We start from the raw sequence: 25,599 nt of genomic DNA on the forward strand, positions 1-25,599 counted from the left end.
CTCATAATCTCTGCACACAGGGCAACCCTGCATTCCTACGCAACCCTTACAGGTTTCACAGAATCGCAGTCCCCCTTGCAACGGTTGGTTTCATCATAAGGAACTATAAACTTATGTAAAGCCAATACTTATTACAGTGTAAAACAAAAGAAACTCACCCAAATCTGCTACCTGACAAGCCATTATAGGGGACAAAGAATCAAGTTCATCAACCAGCACCAAGTTCCTCAAATGTCTTGGTGCAAAGAAAAATGTGTCTCCTTCTTCCAATGGCATTGCAGAGCTAAATTCTGGCTCATCATCGTCATCACCTAAGTGTGCAATCTGGTACAAATAACTGTAAGAAAATTTAAACAATTTTCAGACCAAAAAAAATAAGACTGTACATATTTTGAATAGATTAGTCACAAATTGCAAAAAGTTAAAATCTCACAAAAACTAAAATTCCATCGCTTCAAAATATCACGTGATGGTGAAATATAATGTACTTTTTCAAATGAATGTTGACTTCCTAATTTGTGTGTACATAGGTACATGTTGACTTCCTAATTTGTGTGTACATAGGTCTCAATTAAAAATATGGAAACATCGGATGCGCAACACATTACCACACTTAATATGCGGCTGGAATGCCGCGGGCAATCAAAAACAGTTTTTAGTCATCCAAGTTTTCAACGTAATCTTTTACCATTCTTCCTGCAAAATGGTGGCAATTTCATGTAGTGATCACAATACTCTCTTCAAAGTGGACCATAAAGTTACAATACTGAGATCTGGTGACCTGTGGCCATGGAAGATGCCACAACTCATCCTTGTGCTAACAAACTCATCATGGATGATGTGAGCTTTGCGAACAGGGGCCCTGTTATCTTTGAACACATCACCATTGGGGAACAAACACTGTAGCATGGGATAGACCTGACCAGCCAAAATGAGTACACAATCATAGACAGTAATGCAACCTTGAAGAGTACTGATGGAATGCCACAATATGGCTGCCCAAACCACCACCAACCCCATCCACATTTCACTCTTGGGATGAAACCAGTAGTTCTGAACAGTGTGCAACAATACTCTTCAACCAAACAATTTTCTTCCATTTCACCATAGACCAGGTATTATTGCCTTACCACTACATTTTTTCTATTACAGGGATTTGCATCAGTGATGAGTGGTTTTAGAATTCCAGCTCATCCTGAGATTCCCTGCTTATAGAGCTCAGTGTTGTTTGGCGTTGACAGGGTTCGAGAGTAGTTTTCATTTTATCACTATTGGTCTGCATTGTGGCTAGGTGGATGAGGATTTTCCACTTTCCCTGTATTCAGTATAAATCTTCTGATCAAGTGCCTCTTGAAACCACATTGGTGTATGCATGTCTAGGGTTTTCCAATTTTTGTCCAATCTCTGTACATTTGTACTATTTTTGACCATCACCTCTAATGCCTGCACTTCATATCTCACCATATCTATCAACTGGTGGGTCCCACAAATCAGAGTAGCCTTCTCCTTTCTAACCCTCCTCAAATCTCATTTCCAAAGAAGGAACTAACAGTTCTCAAAGTTCATTCCACTTTTATGTATAGACAGTAATCAGAATTACAACCCACCTCCCCCCAAAGCCAAGTTCTGGCCAACAATTTCATCATCTTGTAACTTAAAGACATTTCGAATAAGCATGAAAACTTTCTGGAGTGGATGGAACCTGTGGAGTTCCATGGAGCAGATCTTAAATGGAGAGCAAATAACAAGCTTTCAGATAAATTTTAAAGTTACATTTCACTTAAAAATAAACCATGTTTAAAGACACAAAACTATCAGAGATAAATCAATGAGCTAGTATCAGTTCTAATTATAAAGGGAAAGCAAAAATGAACAAAGTACAAAAATTTAATATACAAATGTGGGACGCAACTACGCAGTAAGGAACAAATGGAGAAGCTATTAAGTGAAGAACATGTTAAGGGTGCATCCCCACTTCCAGTTAAGGGAAAAAACACTATAGGGGCAAGTCCAAGTATACAGTGTGATATGGTATACAGATAGTATACGTGGATGAGGAGAAAAAACCCTGGATTTTGCCCAGATTTCCTGGTTAGAAATACACTTTCTCCCGGATGAAAATACACTTTTTCTGTGTTAAGTAATAGTATACTTTTTCCTGGAACTGTAAAACGTCCTTTCAGTGGTTATGGTTTTATACACCGGCATAGAATTTCCCAGCACTTTAAAAAACGAAACTCTAGCGGGGGGGGGAACTTGTTTTGCAAAGATAGTCTGATGTGCAGCAACATGTACACTGCATATTTTCGTATTATGAAAGTATAAATTAGAATTCCACTGAAGACCACATGTTACTTTCTGAAGGATTGACATCAAGATTGTGATGCACTTTTGTAAGCCAGTCTTAACTCGCACACAGTTCATCTTGCATAAAAGGAAATTTATTTTGAAAGTAAGGCATTACAAACAACCATTTGGAATACTTTCCCACAACCTGTTAGGTAACAAGCGTCGCCATGCTTGTGCAGCCACGATGATGCAGGAAGCCCGTACGTTTGTACGTGTAAAACATAAAAGATCTTACATTATGTCGTAAAAAAAAGAAGACATTGGATGATACTCCCAAGAGCATGGGAATTTTGAACCATACTAAAATGCATTATTCGGCTTGAAGTGCACATCCGTATGTACAGATTCAGATGGAAATTTTCTAGGATTACCAGTACTGCGTTATCTCATATTTGGTTCTTTATTATGGCATAATGCCATAAATGCTAGAAGATTTTTTTTTTTTTTTGGTGGATTTAGGGGGCACAACTGCAATGGTCATTAGCGCCCAGACTAAGTTAGGAATGCACCGCAAGGCACAAGGTTAAAACAGCAACTAAAAGGGACAATACTATGAAAGACAGGCATAGGATTAAAAAACCAGCATAGTCAAATGTCCTTGGACAGGTTTGTCAAGTTGATAAAACGAAGAACGCGAGCAGCTGCTCCTGGGTCATCCGCTAAAATGGCATCCAGAGTACATGGCAGGCCAAGATCAAGATGCAGTGCATTAAAATCCGGACAGGACATTAAAATGTGGCGGACCATCAGCAATTGCCCACATGGGCAGAAAGGCGCTGGCGCAGCCGTCAGCAGATGTCGATGGCTGAACCGGCAGTGTCCAATTCGTAACCGGGCCAAAACGACCTCCTCCCTCCGAGAAGGGTGTGAGGACGTCCAAGCCGCGGGAAGAGGTTTCAAGCCCGAAGCTTGTTGGCCGTAAGTGCAGCCCAATCGGCATGCCACAGTGATAAAATGCGCCGACAAATGACCCTGCTACAATCAGATGAAGGGACACAACAAGAAGCTGTCCGAGGCTGCAGGATCGCAGCCTTGGCCGCGGCATCTGCAGCTTCATTCCCAGGGATACCGACATGGCCAGGAATCCACATAAAGCTAACCGGAGAGCCGCCATCCACCAGCTGCTGAAGAGAGCGTTGGATCCAGTGCACGAAAGGGTGAACTGTGTACGGATCACTGAGGCTCTGGATGGCGCTCAGGGAATCGGAGCAGATGACATATGCAGAATGTCGGTGGCGGCAGATGTAAAGAACAGCCTGGTAGAGGGCAAAGAGCTCAGCTGTGAAGACCGAACAATGGATATGGAGCCGGTATTTGAAACTTTGTGCCCCGACAATAAAAGAACACGCGACCCCGTCATTGGTTTTAGAGCCATCTGTATAAATGAAGGTCATATTAATGAACTTCGAACGAAGTTCGACAAAACAAGAGTGGTATACCGAAGCGGGGCTAACCTCCTTTGGGAGTGAGCTGAGGTCAAGGTGAACACTAACCTGAGCCTGGAGCCAAGGTGGCGTGTGGCTCTCGCCCACTCTAAAGGTTGCAGGGAGTGAAAAACCAAGGTGTTGAAAGAGGCGACGAAAGCAAACTCCAGGGGGTAGCAGGGCAGAGACATACAACCCGTATTGACGATCGAGAGAGTCGTCAAAAAAGGAACGATAAGACTGGTGGTCAGGCATCGACAGTAGCCGACAAAGCAGTATATCGCACCGGTAGGTGAGTGGCAATTCACCGGCTTCAGCATGAAGACTCGACGGGACTAGTATAAAACGCTCCGATCGCAAGACGTAAACCCCGATGTTGTATGAGTTGAGGCGGCGTAAGATGAACGGCCGTGCAGAGGAGTATACGAAGCTCCCATAATCCAGCTTGGAGCAGACGATCGACCGATATAGGCCAAGTAGGATGGTTCGATCCGCTCCCCACGACATACCACTGAGAACATTTAGAGAACAGGTACAACGGGCAGCCAAATATGACACATGTGGAGACCAGCTAAGTTTCCTGTCAAATGTAAGACCTAAAAATTTTGTTGTCTCCACGAATGGGAGAGCAACAGGACCGAGTCGTAAGGACGGTGGGAGAAACACTTTGTAGCGCCAGAAGTTAATACGGACCGTATTCTCGGCAGAAAAACGAAGCCATTGGCGACACTCCAGGAGTAAAGACAGTCAAGAGAACGCTGAAGACAGCGCTCCAGGAAACACGTACGCTGCGCGCTGCAATAGATGGTAAAATTGTCCACGAAAACGGAGCCTGATGCATCAGCTGGGAGGCAATCCATTATTGGATTGATCGCTATGGCGAGAGAGCGACGCTCAAAACTGAGCCCTGTGGCACCCCATTCTCCTGACGAAAGGTGTCTGACAGGACAGAACCCACATGTACCTTGAACTGTCGATCCATTAAGAAGTAACAAAAAGAGGGAGGCGACTGCTAAGGCCCCATGTATGTATGGTGCGGAGAATGCCCGCCCTCCAACAGGTGTCTTAAGCCTTCTCCAAATCAAAGAACACAGCCGCGGTCGGGCGCTTCCGCAAGAAGTTATTCATAATGAAGGTCGACAGGGTAACCAGATGGTCCACAGCAGAGCGGCACCTACGAAATCCACATTGTACATTGGTAAGTAGGCGCCGAGATTCGTGCAACCAAACCAAACGAGAGTTAATCATTCGTACCATCACCTTACAGACACAGCTGGTAAGGGAAATGGGTCGATAACTGGAAGGCAAGTGCTTGTCCTTCCCCAGCTTAGGAATCGGGACAATAGATTCGCGCCAGAATGTGGGAACATGACCCTCAGTTCAGATGCGATTATAAGAAGAAAACCTTTACCCGCAGAAAAAAGGTTCTTCAGCATCTGAATATGAATAGAATCAGGCCCCAGAGCGGAGGACCGTGACCGGCCAAGGGCATGTTCGAGTTCCCGCATGGTGAATGGGGCATTATAACTTTCATGATTCGAGGATCGGAAGTTAGGTTGTCTTGCCTCCTCTGCCTGTTTTCGGGAGAGGAAGGCAGGGTGGTAATGAGCGGAGCTCAAAACCTCTGCGAAAAAGCGGCCGAAGGCATTGGAGACATCCTCAAGGGCCACAAGGACGTCATTCGCGACCGTCAAGCTAGAAACTGGTGAGTGGACCTTAGTGCCAGATAGCCAGCACAGGCTACACCAGACAACAGAAGAAGGAGTAAAACTGTTGAAGGTGCTTGTGAAAGCAGCCCAGCTGGCTCTCTTGCTTTCTTTAATAATACGACGACACTGCACATGTAATCGTTTATAATTGATACAATTCACCACTGTAGGATGGCGTTTAAAGGTGCGTAAAACACGTCGACGAGCACGTAAAGCGTCTCTACATGCTGCGGTCCACCAGGGGACCGGTACGCGACGTGGAGAAGAAGAAGTAGTGTGAGGGATGGAATATTCAGCAGCAGTGAGAATGACTTCCGTGAGGTGTGCAACCTGACTATCGCAGCTTGTGAAGGTTTGATCCTGAAAGGTTGCCCTGGAAGAGAAGAGCCCCCAGTCTGCTTGGAAATGTTCCAACTAGTTGAGCACGGAGAGGGGGTATGATGCAGGAGATGGATAACACACGGGACGTGGTCGCTTGAATATGTATCAGAAAGTGCATACCGCTCAAACCGGCGTGCAAATTGGGTAGTACATAGAGAGGTCTAAATGGGAATAGGTGTGAGTTGTGTCCGAAAGAAAAGTGGGGGTGCCAGTATTGAGGCAGACAAGATTGAGCTGGTTGAAAAGGTCTGCTAACAGGGAGCCCCTCAGGCAGGATGCTGGAGAACCCCAAAGGGGATGGTGGGCATTGAAGTCTCCAGTTAACAAAAATTGTGCAGGCAGCTGAGCAATAATTTGCATCATGTCTGCCCTGGTAACTGCAGACAATGATGGAGTGTAAATGGTACAAATGGAAAATGTAAAAGTGGGGAGAGTAATTAGGACGGCAACTGCCTGTAGGCCGGTGTGCAATGTGATGGGATCGTAGTAAATATCACCCCGGACCAGGAACATAACCCCTCCATGAGCCGGAATACCTGCCACAGGGGGTAGGTCAAAACGCACAGAGGGGTAGTGTGCCAAGGCAATTTGATCGCATGGGCGTAGCTTCATTTCCTGGAGGTCTAAGACGAGCGGACGGTGCAAGCGGAGCAGCAACTTCAAGTCCTCTCGGTTGGAGCGAATGCTGCGAATATTCCAGTGAAGAAGTGCCATCGTGAGAAGAAAAAGAAAATGCAAGAAGGGGTCACCTCGAAGGCCGCTGAGGGTCTGGCTTCGAGCGAGCACTGCTGTCGCTATCAGTAGGTGGACAGTCATCGTCCATCTTGTTAAGATGGCCGGGAGGGGGAGCTTCCTCCACCGGTGAACGGACAGATGTTTGGCTACCAGCGGTGCGGCCAGGCAAAATGGATGACGGCCTGGGGCGGCAACCGCTGGGTGGCGCAGGAGAAGAAATGCGCCGTGGCGGAGAAGGAGAACTGTGCTTCCTATGAGCCTTCTTGGAAGGTAGTTTGGTGGAAGTACTGGTCGATGGCTAGGAGTTCGAGGTACGTAGGAAGTCTGCACAGGACGGTTCCTTCTTGAAGGCCTGTACATCTGACTTCTGGGTCTTCGTTTTGGCAGAAGCTGATGAAGGTGCTTGTGTCTGAGGGGTGACAGGAGGAAGAGGAGGCGTCGACCGGGCGATCTTAGCACTGGCAGAACGGACGACCGTAGTGCTGAAGGTCAGATCGCATGTCTGCGTCGCCACCTCCCCGGTAGTCCGAGGAGAGGCGAGGACAGTACTGTATTTCCCCGCTGGGAGCAGCGTGGGCTTCCTACTAGCAAATAGCTTGCGAGCAGCCAAGGTGGACGCTTTCGCTTTGACCCAAATTTCCTGTATACAACGTTCTTCCTTGTAGTTGGGACAGTCGCAGTAGGACGCTGCATGGTCACCCTGACAGTTCACACAACGTGGAGACGGAGGTGGACAGTCACCCTCATGGGCATCCCTGCCACAAGTGACATTTAGCCGCATTGGACCAAGACTGGTGAGTGTGATTAAAACGCTGACACTGGTAGCAGCGCGTAGGTGTCGGGACATAGGGGCGAACAGAAATAACCTCGTAGCCCGCTTTGATGCGGGACGGCAGCTGAACACTATCAAAGGTCAATAAAAGTGTCCGGGTCGGTACAAGGTCATTGTTGACCTTTTTCATGACCCTATGGACAGCCATCAAGCCCTACTCAGCGAGGAAAGACTGAATCTCTTCGTCAGTCAATCCGTCGAGTGATCTAGTATATACCACACCACGAGACGAATTCAAAGTACGGTGAGCCTCCACCCGGACAGGGAACATGTGCAGGAGTGTGCCCCGAAGCAGTTTTTGTGCCTGAAAGGTGCTCTCAGTTTCTAGTAACAAGGTACCGTTACGCAACCTGGTACAAGACTTGACAGATCCGGCTATGGGATCTACGCCCTTCTGGATAACGAAAGGGTTGACAGAGGAAAAATCCTTCCCATCCTCAGATCGAGAAACTACGAGGAACTGTGGGGCAGGCGGTAGTACTTTTGTCACTGGTGGCTGGTCAAGTTTCCGTTTTTGGGCAGAAGTCGAGGGAGAAGAAGAGAAATCCATTGCGGAGGAATCCCCAATGATTGCCAGCGTCTCCGATGGCACTGTCCTTGTGGGGACCCTCTCAGAGGGCACTCCCTCCTTAAGTGAATGTTTACACCTCAGGTCACACCTCCCGAGAAACGGACGGAGGGACCAATCAGCATGGTCGGAAGGTGTCAGCTCAGGCAATCACCCCTCCCTGGGCCTGGCCTTTACCAGGGGGTACATGCGTGCCTTACTAGTCTACCCAGGACGGGGAATTACGCGTTACCCCGTCACCGGCTACGCGTGCGAATGCGTGGATCGGCCTTCAGGCACGCACAGGGAGGAAGGAAGAAGAGGAAAAAGAAGGGAGAGAGGGAGAGAAAGGACAGACTGTTTCAAACGCCGAGGCGGAGACCAGAGAAGGCAAGGAGAAGAAGGCAAGGAGAAGAGTAAGTAAGACAGTGAGATGGAGAAGAACAAAGAAAGGAAAAAAACCACAGGAAGGAAGAAACCAGAATTAGTGAAAAACCAAAATGACCGCAAATATAGGTCGTGGAACCGTCCGTCTCCGGACGCAGGCGCTAACTACCCCCCTTGAGGGGGAGGGACTCCTTTTAGTCGCCTCTTACGACAGGCAGGAATACCTCGGGCCTATTCGAACCCCCGGAGCTGCAGGGGGGACGTGATAGAAGATGAAAACGTGAACTTGAAATGCAGCAAACAGTTGAAACTAGCCAATAGTGTGGAATTAAACACTTCGTTTCAAATAAATTGACTGCCCCAGTAGAAAGGATTAATAAAAGACATTTCTTTAACAAACCAGCAAAAAACTTCATTGTTCTGCAAGGCTTTAATACTTGATTGTCGGAAAAGCGGAAACAAAATACCTCTTCACACAGCATTATTCTATCGCACGTCTGTATTTTGCTCTGTGGAATTCAAACGTGTAATATTTTGTAATGGGTGCCATCAAACTATATTCAGGCCAGTGGACATTAAAATGTCCTGTGGTGCCTCTCCTGCTCCCAGTCAGCCAGTTTGACATCCTGCCCCCTTTAAAAAAAATCAGCAATTAGTGCTCGATGGGATTATTTGTAACTGACAGAACAAGAACTCTTCAGAAAATTTGCAGTCTTTACTGCCTATTAGCTAATAACTTGCTGCTTTGTGTGACATAAAATTAAATATAGGATACATAAAACGCATAACAGACAAGGAAGACAATACACGTTTCTTCAATCCGTAAAGTCCTAGCTTTTCTCTCTCTCTAATCTTGCCACAGCTTCATATGGCATACTTTCCTTTCTGGGAAAGTTCATCAATGTTTTGCTACATGAGAAAACGAAATGCCGTTGTCTAATACTAGAAAAGCTGATAATACAAATAGTAACCAAGGCTGGTGTGGTTTCTCAATCTGATTATGTGTATTTTGTCACTGCCGGACAAAATGAAATAGGCCTGTTTAATATTGCAGCAACTGTTACGCATACCAAATGAGATTGTTTTGCACAAATGGTAATTTTTATAACATTACAGTATATAATTCACGAAGCACCGGTATCAAATGCCTATTAGGCCTACTGCAAGCAAGAAGTTTTACATTAGGAAATAGTTTCATTACTTCATTCATACTATCTAGCTTCTGAAGTACTAGATTGAAAAGCAGTAGTACGAAATTTATATATAAATTTGGAATAGTCATATTCTTCCATGATTTGTGTGGGTCCCCATTTCTTCTTGTTCCTCATTCTAACAAACAATCCTGCCATCACTAATTCTGTAACTATTCCCGCCAGTGTCAAAACTTATTCTCTGATTAACTTCACTATTCCTGCCACAATGATCCGTTTAGTTATCCCACATTTATTCTCCGGTTAGGTGTTACTACATGTTCGTACAACGCGTTTTCTGTGCTACTCCCAGAATAGAACTTCAGCGGCTGCTAGCCGGGGACTATATAACTAGCCCTTAGTCATGCAGCGGTCCAGCCAAACTTTTTCTATCAAAATTTCATTTTCTTGGATACACAGAGAAGACAATACGTGAACTTTTTTGCCTGTTATTCCTGTTAGTCGTTTATTTCCACTCCGGTAGTCTGAATCTATGGATTTCGCTAGTAATTATAACCATGCTTATCATTTGCAAATCCAGTCATCCACATGAACAGCGATTGGCATTCTCCAGTTCTGGATTTATTCTACTCAGCTCATAAAGACCGGTTCCCTTTTGTCTGCAGGGAAGTTTATTTTTAGATGCGACAGGGATTCCCTGGGTGCCTATTCCGTATCTTTCCACCACTGTGCCAATCATTTCGGTACTCAAGAGTACCGAATGGTCTAGTACTCTAATTAGAGTCTCTGCATTGTTTAGCATGCATTCCCATAGCGATACTGTTCGTGTCTAGAGAACTGAAGCTCTGTTGTCGGTTCATGTCACGCAAGCCAATCAAAAGCAAGCGATTGCAGATCCACACATGCGCACCGCAGCGCGCACGAACACAAAGCGGCTATCGGACGACACAGGTGCGCTATTCTTCCTAGTACCGAAAATTGTGTTTACGTTGCCATAACACATGACGCTGCTTTCCATCGAGCTGACGTGCCCACCTTCTTCGCCCTTGCCTCCTCCTTAACAGGATCATGCGCAGTATATCCTTTTCCATGATACTCAGCTGAAATGCGTAAATTTTTTTCAGTTTCTCTGACCGCATGTTTCCATGCATGCATAATAACGATAGCGTATTTGACTGTATTCCACAGATTGTCATAAATGCCGCATTATGTCATCTTATTTACATTCACACGGACATTGTGTTTTGGATTTTGCATTTCAGAAAATGAGTCAGGAATAGTGTGTGTACCACACTGTACTAATACATCTATAAAAACACCCGAAAATTGATTCTGAGAGTTTCAAAGAATAAGAAACAGAATGTGGTTATAACTTGCTCCTAGAGATCCAAATGATTAAGTAGACCACTTCCCTATATGATATGCATCTCATGAATGAAAATGTTTCGTATATGGTGCTACAGTCTAAAAATATTACGGCAGAGATCTTTCATCTCTGTGTACTGTGGTTGAGGATTCGATCACAGATAAATACTTGTGACAAGCAAGATTATGAAGGTGATTGCTGCTAGTTACATTCCCAGTAATTTAAGTTGTGCTCTTAGATTCTTGTCTAACCACATACTTTGAAAACGTTACATATTCGGAAAAAATGGCGAATTATTTCTGACAAGAAAAAATATAAAGGTCGCTGTCGGTAGTTTCACTCACAGCAATTTCATATTTTGTATTTTAAACACACAGAAATCATGGAATCACTACTGAGGAAGTGTGCTCATACATTGTAAGTAATAACGAATACTGGCGCGTGCAAAAAAAAAAAAACTTACACGAATAACACTGTCTCAGAACATGTTGAATATGTTAAGAGGGAGGGGGAAGAAAGGGGGGAAGAAGAAGAAGAAGAAGAAGAAGAAGAAGAAAGGAAGAAGAAAGAAAGAAAACAATTTTTTTTTTGCATCCACCCATGTGCGAACCTGAGTCCGTTTCGCATTCCCGCGCACTAACCACTTGGCCATGCCAAACAACAGACAAACAGAGCAATTCTTTTAGTACTGTGTAAAGGAACCTAAGTTGACCGTTGACAAACGGAGCTGCGTAACTCACAAATGCGTGATAGTTTGGACGGTTCCCAATATCAGGCTTCACATAATTGCTTTCCGTTGTTACTTGAAAGTTGTAAACACGTTTCAATAATTACTAACTAACCCATTTGTGGGAAAAGTACACAAAGCCACTAGTAACGTCAGTTCACACTCTTGTAATATATGTAAGCAGAGCTGATGCCTTGATATTTAATGATCTTTAAACTCTTATTTGCGTAAAAATAACACGTATTTTGAGAGAATATTGACGGAAAACATTTCTTTTGGATGTAATCATTCACAGTAGCAACCTAGCCTAACCATATTTCCGAGAAAGGAAAATAGTCTATTATGAACTCGCTTTCCAGCCGGATGCATCCTCTGGTGATTCTTTAGTAACACAATCACTAAATCCAAAGCTAAAACTGCTAAATATATTAAAAATAACAAATTAAAGTTGTATGTAAACAACAGCTCACTGACCGACAGGGCCAGACCAAAATCCAAAACCTGTCAGTACAATTGTCGTAAGATTAGTGGGAAGACCGTTCGGTACCAAGTCTCAATAGCTTACTGAATAGGATATTTCGATAAAAAACCAAAAATGACGATCAAATTCATATGAGTAATCAATATACCAACGAACGCTGGATGCTGAGCGATTTGTGAAACGGGGTCTATTTCCTCAATAATATAAGTTGCCCCCACCACCCCTGAAACTGTCACCTAGGGCAGATACCTCTGTTTGCCCCTACCCCCTAGTTCCTGGACTGATGCGCGTACGTGAATATGGCAGCTTGGGCGCACCAGTAAAATTTTTTTCAGATAGCATTTGGCTGCTTGCTCCTATTGTTTATACAGCTAACTGCCACACTTCTATAGCCAGAAATGGGAGAAGGTACTACACATACACGACTCAACTGAACATGTGCATAAGCTGGCTTGCAACCGCTCGAACAATTTGTTGTTATGAAACATTGCGTAGTCTTCCTAAAGCCTTTGACGTCTTTTGCTGTTGGCAGACACTCGTATGAGTGCTCTTGTTGTTTATGGTTTTTCCCGGATGAAAAAATTCCAAGGTTTTTCACAGATCTCCCGGGTCATATGCACCCTGAGGATACTATCAGGACACTCATCCTGTATGGTCTACAGCAGTCACATGCTAGACTGTCTCCTTAAGTTGTTTTTATTTTCATCTACAAGTCTGATGGAGATAACCCTATGTAGAATATTCTAGAAGCAGCTCTCTGTCATAACTTGGATGCAGTAGGCCTTTTCCCAGTTTGTAACAGGTAATCGTATCAAAACTGTGCTGCCTTTTAAATAATATTCTAACTTATTATTCCCGTAAGTTGCCTGCATTGCAGAACAAGTAACCTTATGTTGTTACTTCAGTATCTACCTCTAGTATTGTAACTTAATACATTTGTGGCTTGAAAAATCCTCAGCTCTCATAATCTTTGCACACAGGGCAACCCTGACATTTCTTCCATAGAACCTTATGGCTCCATTTCAGACAGTCAGTCCCCCTTGCAAGAGTACTTGTCATCCTTGGAAATACAGAGAGACTACAACCAAACATACTAATACTAAAAGCTCTTTACTTACTGATTGCCAAATTCTGAAGCAACAAAGAGAAATCCAGTTTTCATAACACACATGGCAGTAGCCACAGGTACAGTATCAAAGTATTTCAGTTTTATTTCTGTAACCATATCTTCATCAGTTTCTAAAGTTATTTTGAATATGTCTCCTTGTTCTGTCTGAGCCAAGAAAAAGAACATTGATTTTGTCTTGTGTGTTGCAGAACACACAAAAATCATTCCTCGTTCGGGATCATCTAAATCATTCTGTAAAAAGAAAGCAGAAAACTAGGTCATTTTGTTAAGGAAATGACAGAAATTCAGTTCTTAACATTAACTTTATTACATTTTTTCCTTTGCACACACCAATTAATGACCTATTTCCCACGTGAGCCACAATTATTAATGATCAACATGTCAATTTACATAAATAAAAAAAGCAGCAAATCTGACTGTACATTCAATTAATATTTTAAAGGTCTTCTAACTAAAAGCATTTCACATCATATAAATCTTACAAAAGTTAACTAACCACAAAGGTTTTTGGATATGACGAACACTTAAGCATGGTAAATTAGCACCGTTTTCCTGAGATACAAAGTGGAGCAGAATTGAACACCCTGGCTTGACACGTGAATTATAAAAACCAATAAAGATGATTTTTTATTTCTGAAAACTACATTCAATGCATTTTATTTTCATTAGGTTCTGAAAATTATATCATACAGGTGACTACCTTGACTAGCGATGCACATAATGAGCTGTTCAGAAAAGTTTTCTAAAAGTCTTCTCAGCATATCGTGCATTATTCCAGCGATGACATCTGTTAATTGCCCTCTTAAGAGCTTCCTTCCTAAGTCCTTGGTTGAACTTTGTCAACCCCTGCTCTGAGGTGCCCCCAAAGAACAAAAATCACAGGGGCTCAAATTTGTGGAGCAAGGGGACGATGGGATATCCCCTCTTCAGATCAGGCGGCCAGGAAACTGTTCTTGCATAATTTGGCGTGAATGACAAGGCAGTATGAGCCATGTTACCATCCTGTTGAAACCAAATGGCCCTATGTCATTCCTCACCATACTCTATTTCAGGGTGTAAATATTTCTCCAGCATCTTGCAACAGCACAAAGTTCAAAGTAAGAGCTGCAAGTCGACAGTCAAAAAAGTACGGCTCATTAACACCTATGGAGGACACAGTACACCAAACTGTCACTATGGGGCTGTGCAGTGGTCTTTGGTGAAGTTCACAAGGGTTTTTAGCCACCCAGTAACAAAAATTTTGCTGATGTTTTTTATCCAATTAGTGTAAGATTGCTTTGCAAGCATCTGTACATGTCACCCAGTCTTTTGGACTAAATTCTAAAACAACCAACTTATAGGGGTGTAAGTGAAGGTCAGAGTGTAAAAGTCTTCTTACTGTCCTGGACAATATTCCAAGAGCAGCTGCATGTTTCCACATAGGGCGCGATGGGAGACTGTTCAATGGATGCTCTCACTGCCACGATGTTTTCACGTGTCCTCACAGTTTTAGTCTGGACAGCTTGTTTTCTAGGAACTGTACATCCTGTTGCCCTAACACCAGTAATCCATTTCCTAATGGTTTTAGCATCAAGAACACTGTCATGACAATTCAAACCAAACCACCCACAAAAAGCACTCTGTTGTCACCACATTATCACTGTTTTTAAATAACGTTTCTACGACTAGCCTCTATGTTCACCAGCCCACAGCGTGGTGACTACTGTAACTGGCATCGTTTGCACCACCTAACGCCACTACTCCCACTCCACTACTGCACCTACATGCTCTTCATTGACAAACTATGGAGTCCATTGTGTCCCACCTTGTATTAATAGCACACAACACCATTTATGACGCCCTAACTATTGTTTTCCTGCCAATTCTTATGGATTTGTAGTCACAGAAAAATATCATCCACACAATTTCAACTACTGCAAGAACTGACAAGTGGGAAAATTATCACTTAATCAGCATAATAGGTCGTGCACCCACGACGCTGACAAGAATAATGTACATAAGAATGGGAAAAAAATGAGAATTTGTTAAATGACGAATCAGTTTGACTTTAGGAAAGGTAAAGGCATCAGGGGCAGTTCTGATAATGCACTTGACAATGGAAGCAAGACTAAAGAAAAATCAAGACACATTGATAGGATTTGTCTACCTGAAAAAAAAAAAAAAAGATATATATATCATTCGACACTGTAAAATTCGGCTAAATTGTTCAAAATTCTGAGGAAAGTAGGGGTAAGCTTGAGGGAGAGACAGGTAATTAACAACACGTACAAGAGCCAATAGGGAATAAGACTGAAGACCAAGAATGAAATGCGTTAACTAAAGAGTCTAAGACGAGGATGTAATCTTCCACCCCTACTGTTCTCTCTATATATTAAAGAAGCAATGACAGAAGTAAAAGGAAGGTTCAAGACTAGAATTAAAATTCAAGGTGAAAAGATATCAATGATAAAGGATTCGCTAATAAAATTTACTATCCTCAGTGAAAGGAAGAATTACGCAGTAGAGAAATGTAAACAATGAGAAACTATCAGGATCAATGGTCATGAAGTAGCAGAAGTTGAGGAATTTGATACTTAGGCAGAAAAATAACCCATGACAGACTAGGCATGGAGGACATCTAAAACAAACTAGCACTAGCAAAAAGAGCACTCCTCGACATAAGAAATCTAATATCAAACATTGGCCTTAATTTGTGGAATAAATTGCTGAGAATGTATGTTTGGAGCACAGCATTATATGATAGTGAAACATGGACTATGGGGAAACTGGAACTGAAAAGAAACAAAGCATTTGAGATGTGGTGGTATAGACTAATGTTTAAAATTTGGTGGGCTGGTAAGGTAAATGAGGCGGCTCTGCACAGAACCTGAGGAAGGGAATAAATGGAAAACACGTAGCAGAGGGGGCTGTAGTTTTCACAAATTCAATAAAAAAAAAAGTCGCGTGACTAGGGCCTCCTGCCAGGTAGACTGTTCGCCGGGTGCAAGCGACTTGTGCGTCGAAGGGGATGAAAAAACAATGACGACAATCAGGACAACACATCACCCAGTTCCTGAACGGAGAAAATCTCCGACCCAACCAGGTACCGAACCCGGGCCCTTAGGATTAACATTCTGTCACGCTGACCACTCGGCTACCGTGGGCAAACACAAATTCAATATTATTGTTAACGACAACTTCATAGGTATTTAACAATTTCCAGAGATGTTAAATCAAACTTGAAATACAGTGACTTCAAAAAATCTTGTGTAGGAAGCCTAAACCAACACATGAGATACAAATCTCACATGAACGATGCAATAACCTCCATGTAATATTGCACTGCTTACGACCAACACTCAATAATTTAAGTGTTGGAGATACCCAGTGCAAAAATTTAAGCACAGCAAATTTTTTTATATTAATCACGCCTATTAATACTAATCCTCAACAGGCACATAAATAAGAAATCTTTGGTACTTTTAGACAAACTTTTTCAAGCTAAAATAAAGCACGCAAGGTTTTCCAGCTTATGTTACTGTGGACTCAATCCATCTATTGCGCAACAAACTGTAACCTTGATTCCTAGGTAATACACATTCTACCAGAACTTCCACTTACCAAGAGCATTCAATGACATTAACTTAAAAAAATAATACCCTAACAATCACTCAAATACTGACAACTTACCCTGCGGCGTGGAATAGGACATCTTATGTCATGCTGGTCTCCCAAATTCTTGTAAGTAAGATAGTTCTCCGAGCATATAAGAACTCCACTTGGACCATCATTGCCACCAGGAACAGAAACTAAAAAATTGGCATGTTCTTCTAAGGGTTCACTGTACTTTCTGACCACATGATTAAGACCTAAATCCAGTTCATAAAAGGTCAGTGTCTGTTGTGTCTTATGGGCTGCTTCCCCTGTTGGGTCCGTATCTGCTTCCTGTAAAACAAATGCATTTATCAAAGCTGGATGTAAGTTGCAGTATTAAGAAATAAAATATTGCAGAAATTACACAACGAAGGTAAGTCAGATTCACACATCACCAACAGTGAGGTACAAAACGATGACAGGTATATCTGAGCGTATACTTTGACACGGAAGAATTCCGGAATTTCCCAGTTTAAAATACACTTTTTCCCAGGTGAAAAAGTTAAGTGACAATATACTTCACCCTTTGAATAGTTAAAGTTTTATACACCAGCACAGAACTTCCTGACACTTTATGAAAAACACGATTTGTGAATATCTGATGTGCAGCAGCATTTGTACTGCAAATTTTTGTAATATGAAAGCACAAACAAAAATTCCACCAAACACAGCACGACAGCTTCTGCAGCACCGAAATCAGGATATGTTACATGACCTCACCAGCCAATGACTGCAGATATTAGCACAGAAATAGAAAAAGCTAATGGTTTAAATTAATATGCAAACCATATGGCTACAAGAAAAGTTAAACTTTCACATATAATAGTAGTTGTCAGAAAGTTCTTGCTGTGGTTTCCCTGATGTGTGATTAGGCAGGATCAAAAGAGCAAAGCTTAAATTGCAGCAGCTGAATATTTGTGACTAGCACAATTATAAATTTCACTGCTGTGCATCTGACATTTCTTGATTTACCTGGCTGAATTCATGTTCCATCAAGTACATACTTTTCCATAGAAAAGACAATTACCTGTGAAACTGATCAAGAACTCTTGACACTTTTTTCTAAGGACAATTACACATTTTGCCATTGTTATGGCATAATTTGTAATCTATGAAAGAACTAACAAATATGAAAAATCAGCCTTTGAACTTTACCTTTTTATTAGCATGTGTTACGCTTTTAAGATATACCCAACACAAATGTGCCAGTAAAATTTTAAATAATGGCATAAATGGCGGCTCTTTTTTAGCATGACATTTTTCTAGTGGCTGGCCTTCAGTATTAAATTTTCAATAAGAGTCTAACACACTATAATTTACAAAATTTATCACACATTCTCACACTTAACATAATTCATTTTGCATAGAAAGAAATTTCCTTTGAAATCAACACTTCTCAAACCACCATTTGCAATATTTTTCCATGACCTGTTAGAAATTAAACAGATGTGACATCGCACTCATCGAAACTATGTCAACAACACATCAAAAGCAGTTTGTCGTTACAAGGTATTGCATGGTCTTTGGAACATTTCGCTGTCATCAGACAAACTGTATTTTGTTACTGTAAATGTCATTTCCTTTGCAACTTAAGTTTTATTGCAGCAGTATTATTCAGCAGTAGCAAGCTAAAGCAAAATTCTTTGTGTATCAGTTCCTATCAGCCAAAAATCACAACTGAAAACAAACAATTTAAAATTCTTGACATTTTCCACAGCGTATATGCCGTGTATGGGGAAGAAAAATCAAACCTGGCATAGCCTAGTCTTGCATGACCTGTCACAGGCATCAAGAATACCACTATTACTATTACAACCCAACCCAACCATTGCAACGGCTTTTTCCTTTGGCTCTTGCCTTGGCACATTTCCCCCCTCTGCCCTTCAAACTGCTACCCTTTGCTCAACCCAATCAATTTCCAGATGAGCGTGTATTGATGGTTAACCTTAACCAGATGTACGTAAACATCACAGTATCCATATCCTGTGAGACATCAATTTAGGGAAAACTAACCCTCATGCAGAGATGGCAGTAGACCTTTTGTGTTGGACATCATACTGGTGTGGGTGTGGAGGAGCTCCACCTCAAAAGGTTCGTTTGAACAGTTACCAGACAGCAGGCTGTACTGCGCATGCGCAGCTACGATGACATAGGCAGCTTGTCCTTGGTGCTTGCTCTGATCATACACTTTTCTGGTGGAATTTCGTGCGTGGTGGGGCGTCACATGACAATGGGCAGCCCTGCGGCATGTTGTTGAGAGGACATTTAGAGTAGTACTTAGAGCAATTGTTTTATCATATCCCACCCCGATAAAGGATGCAAATAAGGAAGCACTTCTTGGCAAATTTTCATTTAAAAATTAGACTCCACAACTCTAAGTACGATAACTTTTTTACATCGGAATAAAGGACAAATTTCATGACTATTTCAAAATGTGTAAATAATTAACAATGTTGTCTGTGAGGCAAAGAAACTGTACAACTAACAGTTTATATTCTACTCTAGGAATAAATATGAAGCCATGTGGGGAGTTAAAATGATAAAACACGGTATGCTGCCAGTCTAAAATTTAGCATAGATTGGCATTCTATAAATCTAAGACGTAAACACAAATTAAGAAAATTTCAGGCCTAGAGGAAGTACTAGACAAGTGCCTTGTGATCGAAAAACACTTTCACAGAAGGCAGATCTATAAAAATTCTGCTACAGCTGTCATTACATTTGAAACAAAATATTTAGTTCAAAACTACTGACCAAATTTGCCTACTTAGTCAGTACACTGTTTCAAATAAACTAACTGCCTCAGCGGGAAAAAAATAATAGAAGCTAATTTCTCTATAAAACAGACAGAAATAGCTTCATTAAGACATTAATGGTTGATTGCTAATAACATGGAAATAATATAAAATCAGAAAATTGGAACTACCAATTTATTTTGGTCTTTCATGATTATGAGAATGTATATTAATTCAATTGATGGCTCCCGGCCACAGGAATCTGATTTGATTTCATTTGACGTGGGAGCTGTAACCGAAGAGACCAGCAATATTACAAAGACACGAAACATACGTGGGTCACGTGGGGAAGGACCCCCACCCTCCCCCCACTATAACTCAGCTTGCTCTGCGCTTGCGTGAATCTGGCAGCTTGGCTGCGCCAGAAAAATTTCCCTGGGTAGCTTCTGGCTACTTGCTGCTACTGCTCATACAGCAAACAGCCACACTTCAAGTAGCCAGAAGCTGGAGGAAGGCACTGCTCATACACAAATTCAGCTCTGCGCATGCGCACGAGCCCGCTGGCAACTGCTCATACGAACCTTTATTAAGAAAAAAATTAATCCAACAGTGCATATCAAAGAACCAATTAGAGGCAGATAGTTACATGTAACTAGCTTTAACTTTATAGGCTGGTTAGAATTTACAGTACATACCTCATAATCAATTTCCAAACAAGCAAACATTGGATTTTCAAAACCAACATCCACTCCAACCATGTGGTAAACTAAAGTGTTACTTTTGTGGGCTTCCAATGGTGAAGAAATGGTAAGCCTTGCCTCAGCATCTCTGTTGAGGATATATACTAACTTCTGCTTCTCTATAGCTCCTGCAATAGATAATTTACATCACAATTACACAAATCATATCCAATTTAACTTCAACTAAAAGCTATAACAAATGGCTATACAACTAAAGGAAATAATAGTAAAAAATGGAAAATCCAGTATGGAATGTAGCATTATGAAAAGGAGAGGGAGGGAGAGAGAGAGAGAGAGAGAGAGAGAGAGAGAGAGAGAGTGTGTGTGTGTGTGTGTGTGTGTGTGTGTGTGTGTGTGTGTGTGTGTGTGTGTGTCCGGGGGGGGGGGGGGGGGGGGGGGGGGGGGGGGGGCGGGGGGCGGTGGCAAAATTGTGATCTACACGTGTGTTTAAGTTCAGTTAACACAGTGTTATCAGAGGCCAAATGTTACTCGCCAGTTGCATACACTACAATGACTGAGAAATTGTCCCATTTCAATAATAACATGTTTTGCCTCTTAGTGACCAAGCGAAGATGTCCTGAACGCTTCCATGCTTTACTACATTGTAATACTGAAAGCGGTATGCCCTTGCTTTTTCCTGTCTTCAAAGCAGCTCATAAGAAACCAGTTCACCATCAACTCTGAGGCAAAGTGTAACTTTTCGTTCTTCACATTAATAAAATAATCATTATAGGTGAAAAAAGTGATATCTAAGAAAGCCTGATACTTTTAGGTTTTCAATCTAGCACTCTTTCAAACTAAATTTCTCTGCATGATTATCTTGATAAAATTATTGCAACAGACTGGGAAAAAATGCAACCAACAGAAAAGTCAAGGCCCTAGTCCATCCCAGCTACATCTGCTATGTTAGTGTCATGGTCAATTAGAATCAAACTCAAACTCAGAAATCAAAGACAGGACCAAGAAAGGCTTAAAACTGCTCAAACAAATCGTTTTACACTGATCATTAATGGGAAGTATATAAGCAAAAGTACTGTTGCAATAGTTATATTTTTCCAGGGCATTTCAATGAACTGAACTCTTTCTGCAGGACAAGTCATTCTTCATTAAGAAGAAAACCGTTTGAAAGAAAATATATCTTATGGTAAACAGGAATTTTATGAATGTCTCCTGTTAATTTGTTTACTTTTGGACAACTACATGCATACATCAGTGCCTTGTTGTTCTTATCAGTGTATATCAGCAACACGGACCAAAGCAGTATCATCACAATGCATGCAGTTACCCAATATTACAGGAATTACACTGAATATATATTAATGTCATAATTACTTTTGTTACAAACAAATTTATTAACTAATAAAATAAACGTTAACAAATGAATGCACACTGCAATAAATTTGAGCCCAATTTATCAGTGTACCGAACAATAAATTTTACTATTGTTAAGGAATAATATTAGCTATAGGATACACACTATTTCTTTTTTGCCATAAAATACTTCAAATATTCCCTTACATCCACTGCTTCAAAATAATGCAAGCAATGAACAGTATAAATCCTGACCCCTATTATTCACACATTCCTTGCCATGATTCACACTTTCCCTTGCTGTCAAATGAGACTAAACTCTTTAGCATACAGTACTGAAATTATGTCTTTCTGCTTTCGTATACGAAGCACAGATGGCACACAGAGTGAACAACAAACTAAAAATGCAACACAGTTAGGACACCACAGAATGACAAATCCAAGGAACATGGTACTTTATGCAGAGAAGGCTGGTGGTGACCCAAAACAAGCGAACATTTGTCGGAAGTCTTTTAGTCTCGCAACTTGTCGATTCTGCTATTCCTCACACCTAATGTGCCAGTGTCTACACCTCTCAATATCCATCTGTTTCTAATCTTGGCAGTATTTACGTACAGGGAATGTTCTACTGCACATAGTACAGTATAAAACTGCATGACAATTTAAGAGACAGAAATCAATATCAGTTTTCAAACAACAAAGTTGCTCTCTTCAGATCATAAATTCAAATGTACAATCTGCTGACAAATAGAATGCCATCATCTGGGTAACAGAGAATCTAAAAGCATTAGGTTCGTATGAGCAGTTGCTAGCGGGCTCGTGCGCATAGCTGAATTCGTGTCTGAGCAGTGCCTTCCTCCTGCTTCTGGCTACTTGGAGTGTGGTTGTTTGGTGTATGAGCAGTAGCAGAAAGTAGCCAGAAGCTACCCGGAAAAATTTTCGTGGCGCGCCCAAGCTGCCAGATTTGCGCATGAGCAGAGCAAGCTGAGTTATAGTGGGGGAGGGGCCTTCCCCACGTGACCTGTGGCCGTTTACATGTTTCGTGTCTTCGTTTACAGCTCCCACGTCAAATGAAAACAAAACAGATTTCTGTGGCCGGGAGCCATCAAGTGAATTAATATACATTCTCATAACCATGAAAGACCAAAATAAGTTAGTAGTTTCAATTTTCTGATTTTATATTATTTCCACATTATTAGCAATCAACCATTAATGTCTTAATGAAGCTATTTCTGTCTGTTTTATAGAGAAATTCGCTTCAGTTAATTTTTTTTCTGCTGAGGCAGAAGAGGTGTTGAATAGGATTGGGGAGAAGAGAAGTTTGTGGCACAACTTGACTAGAAGAAGGGATCGGTTGGTAGAACATGTTCTGAGGCATCAAGGCATCACCAATTTAGTACTGGAGGGCAGCGTGGAGGGTAAAAATCGAAGAGGGAGACCAAGAGGTAAAAATCTTAGAGGGAGACCAAGATATGAATACACCAAGCAGATTCAGAAGGATGTAGGTTGCAGTAGGTACTGGGAGATGAAGCTTGCACAGGATAGAGTAGCATGGAGAGCTGCATCAAACCAGTCTCAGGACTGAAGACCACAACAACAACGAGGCAGTAGGTGTATTTGGAACAAAGTGTTTCATTCCGCGCTATTGGCTACTTTCAACCTCGTTCAGTTTAAAATGCAGATTTTCAATTTTCTGGGACGAATGACGTTATACAATAATAAAGAACCAAACATAATACAGTACTGGACCTCCAAGAAAATTGGTATCACAAGAACCACATGAAAAGTTGAATTTCAGGTACTTCCGAGTCCATCTGGACATAGAAATGTGCAATTAGAGCGGAATGGAGCATTTTAGTATGATTTATGAAATTCCGATGCTGCTGGAGAAGTCTTTGATGTCCTGTTCCTTTTATGACATTGTAAGATCTATTAATGCTATACACGTACGAACATACGTAAACATTGACTTGAAGCTAAGTAGGCAAATATGGTCAGTAGTTTTGAACTAAATATTTTGTTTCAAATATAATGACAGCTGTAGCAGAATTTTATAGATCTGCCTTCTGTGAAAGTGTTTTTCGATCACAAGGCACTTGTCTAGTACTTCCTCTGGGCCTGAAGTTATTTCTCAATTTGTGTTTACGTCTTAAATTTACAGAATGCCATTCTATGCTAAATTTTAGACTGGCAGCATACCATGTTTTATCATTTTAACTCCCCACATGGCTTCAAATTTATTCCTAGAATAGAATATAAACTGTCAGTTGTACAGTTTCTTTGCCTCACAGACAACCATGTTAATTTTTTCACATTTTGAAATAATCATGAAATTTATTGCCCTTTATTCCGGTGTAAGCTACATAAGAAACTGTCTTTTTTGTTGCAAGTAATTTGGATTCCATCCTAGTAGCTTTTTGCAGTGCTGTGTAGATGTAAACCCGTTGGAAATGCTACATAACAATATTGCAGAGTACGAACTTAGAAAAAAAATCTGTCAGTCACCCCTTAGCAAAATTTTATGGTACTTCTAGCTGTGGAGTCTAATTTTGAAATGATATTTTGCAAGAACTGCTTCCTTATTTGCATCCTTTATCTGTGTGGAATATGATAAAACAATTGCTCTAAGTACAATTCAGTATGTCCTCTCAACAACATGCTGCATGGGCAGCACGGCTTCACATGGTCATGTGATGCCCCACCAGAAATACGACAAAAAGCGTATGAGCAGAGCAAGCACCAAGCACGGGCTGCCTACATCATCGTAGCTGCGCACGCGCAGTACAGCCTGTTGTCTGGCGCTTTCTGATAACTGTTCAAACAAACCTATTATTTGCTAAATGTTTTTACATTTTACATGACTCACCATAAATGGCAGTAAGTCGAGTAAAAGAAAAATAATGCAAAATCTGTGAGCTGTTACTACCTACACCATCTGTAACTGTGCTAATGCTGTTTATTAACTAGTTCTTCCTTTGTACACCACAATGTGCATGTCTTAGGACAGCTCTGACAAAATACAAGAGCAGAGCTGGACAGGGAAGCACTCACTGGAGGGGAAGGCTTGCCGGCCTCCTGTCTTAGGAAAGCGTACTGGCAACCCATGAGAGAAATGACAAACTATCTAATGCTTCTGAATACTATTGCATTGCTAAGACTTCAAGAGCTCTAGTGTTGCGAGCCAATTGGGTGGTAGTATGCAGCATCCAATCAGAATCAATGAATGAATTATTTCTTTCGGCATAAGATACGAACTGATTATACATATTGAACACCTATGAAAAAGGTATTAAAAAATCTGAGTTTCCCATTCATAAAAAGAAGAAGAAGAAGAAGAAGAAGAAGAAAAAAGTCAATGTGGCATGTGTTGTGTTGACATTTACACGTGAAACCATGTAAAATTCAGCTGCTGCAAGCTCTTCGTGAAGGTGACAAGCAACAAGTGGAGTTCTGCAAAATTTAACATGTTTTGTGCAGTTTCACGTGGAAAGGTGTATGGTCCATTTTTCTTTGCCAAAAACACTGTTACAAGAAACATGCACTTCGATATGCTTGAAACTTTATTTTCCCCACAGTTGGAGACCAATTCGAATGACTTCATTTACTAACATGATGGGGCACCGCTACACTGGTATCTGGAATTGTGGGAATTTTTAAATCAAAGGATTACTGAATGATGGCTCAATTGCACTGGACCAAATGATTCAGCCTTAAATTACTCACCTCCATAGTCACTATGTGATTATTTCTTGTGGGTGTTTATAGAAGACTGTTAATGCACCTCCTGTTACCAACAACAATGAAGGGACAGACACTGCGTAGCAGCAGCTGTGGAAGCTGTAATTCAAGACGTGTTTGCTGCATTGTGGGAACAATCTGAATACAGCACTGGCATATGCCATGCATCTCAAGGGGGGCATATTGACCACCTATGAAAAAAGTTTCCCATTCGTCAAAAAACA

General features: G+C 41.6%; 1 protein-coding gene across 2 annotated transcripts in view; it reads right to left on the minus strand.

Moving 5' to 3' along the window:
- The window catches only part of LOC124789272 (splicing factor 3B subunit 3), a 53,909-nt gene that overhangs the window by 19,488 nt on the left and 8,822 nt on the right, over nucleotides 1-25,599 (minus strand). For both annotated transcript variants that reach the window (XM_047256577.1, XM_047256578.1), the window contains exons 4-7: nucleotides 20,282-20,454; nucleotides 16,888-17,142; nucleotides 13,208-13,449; nucleotides 159-337 (exon numbers count right to left, since the gene is read on the minus strand). In XM_047256577.1, coding sequence (XP_047112533.1) covers nucleotides 159-337; nucleotides 13,208-13,449; nucleotides 16,888-17,142; nucleotides 20,282-20,454 — 849 coding nt within the window. The remainder of the gene's footprint in view (nucleotides 1-158; nucleotides 338-13,207; nucleotides 13,450-16,887; nucleotides 17,143-20,281; nucleotides 20,455-25,599) is intronic.

This window comes from Schistocerca piceifrons, chromosome 3 (assembly GCF_021461385.2).
Source record: "Schistocerca piceifrons isolate TAMUIC-IGC-003096 chromosome 3, iqSchPice1.1, whole genome shotgun sequence".
Classification (NCBI taxonomy): Eukaryota; Metazoa; Arthropoda; class Insecta; order Orthoptera; family Acrididae; genus Schistocerca; species Schistocerca piceifrons.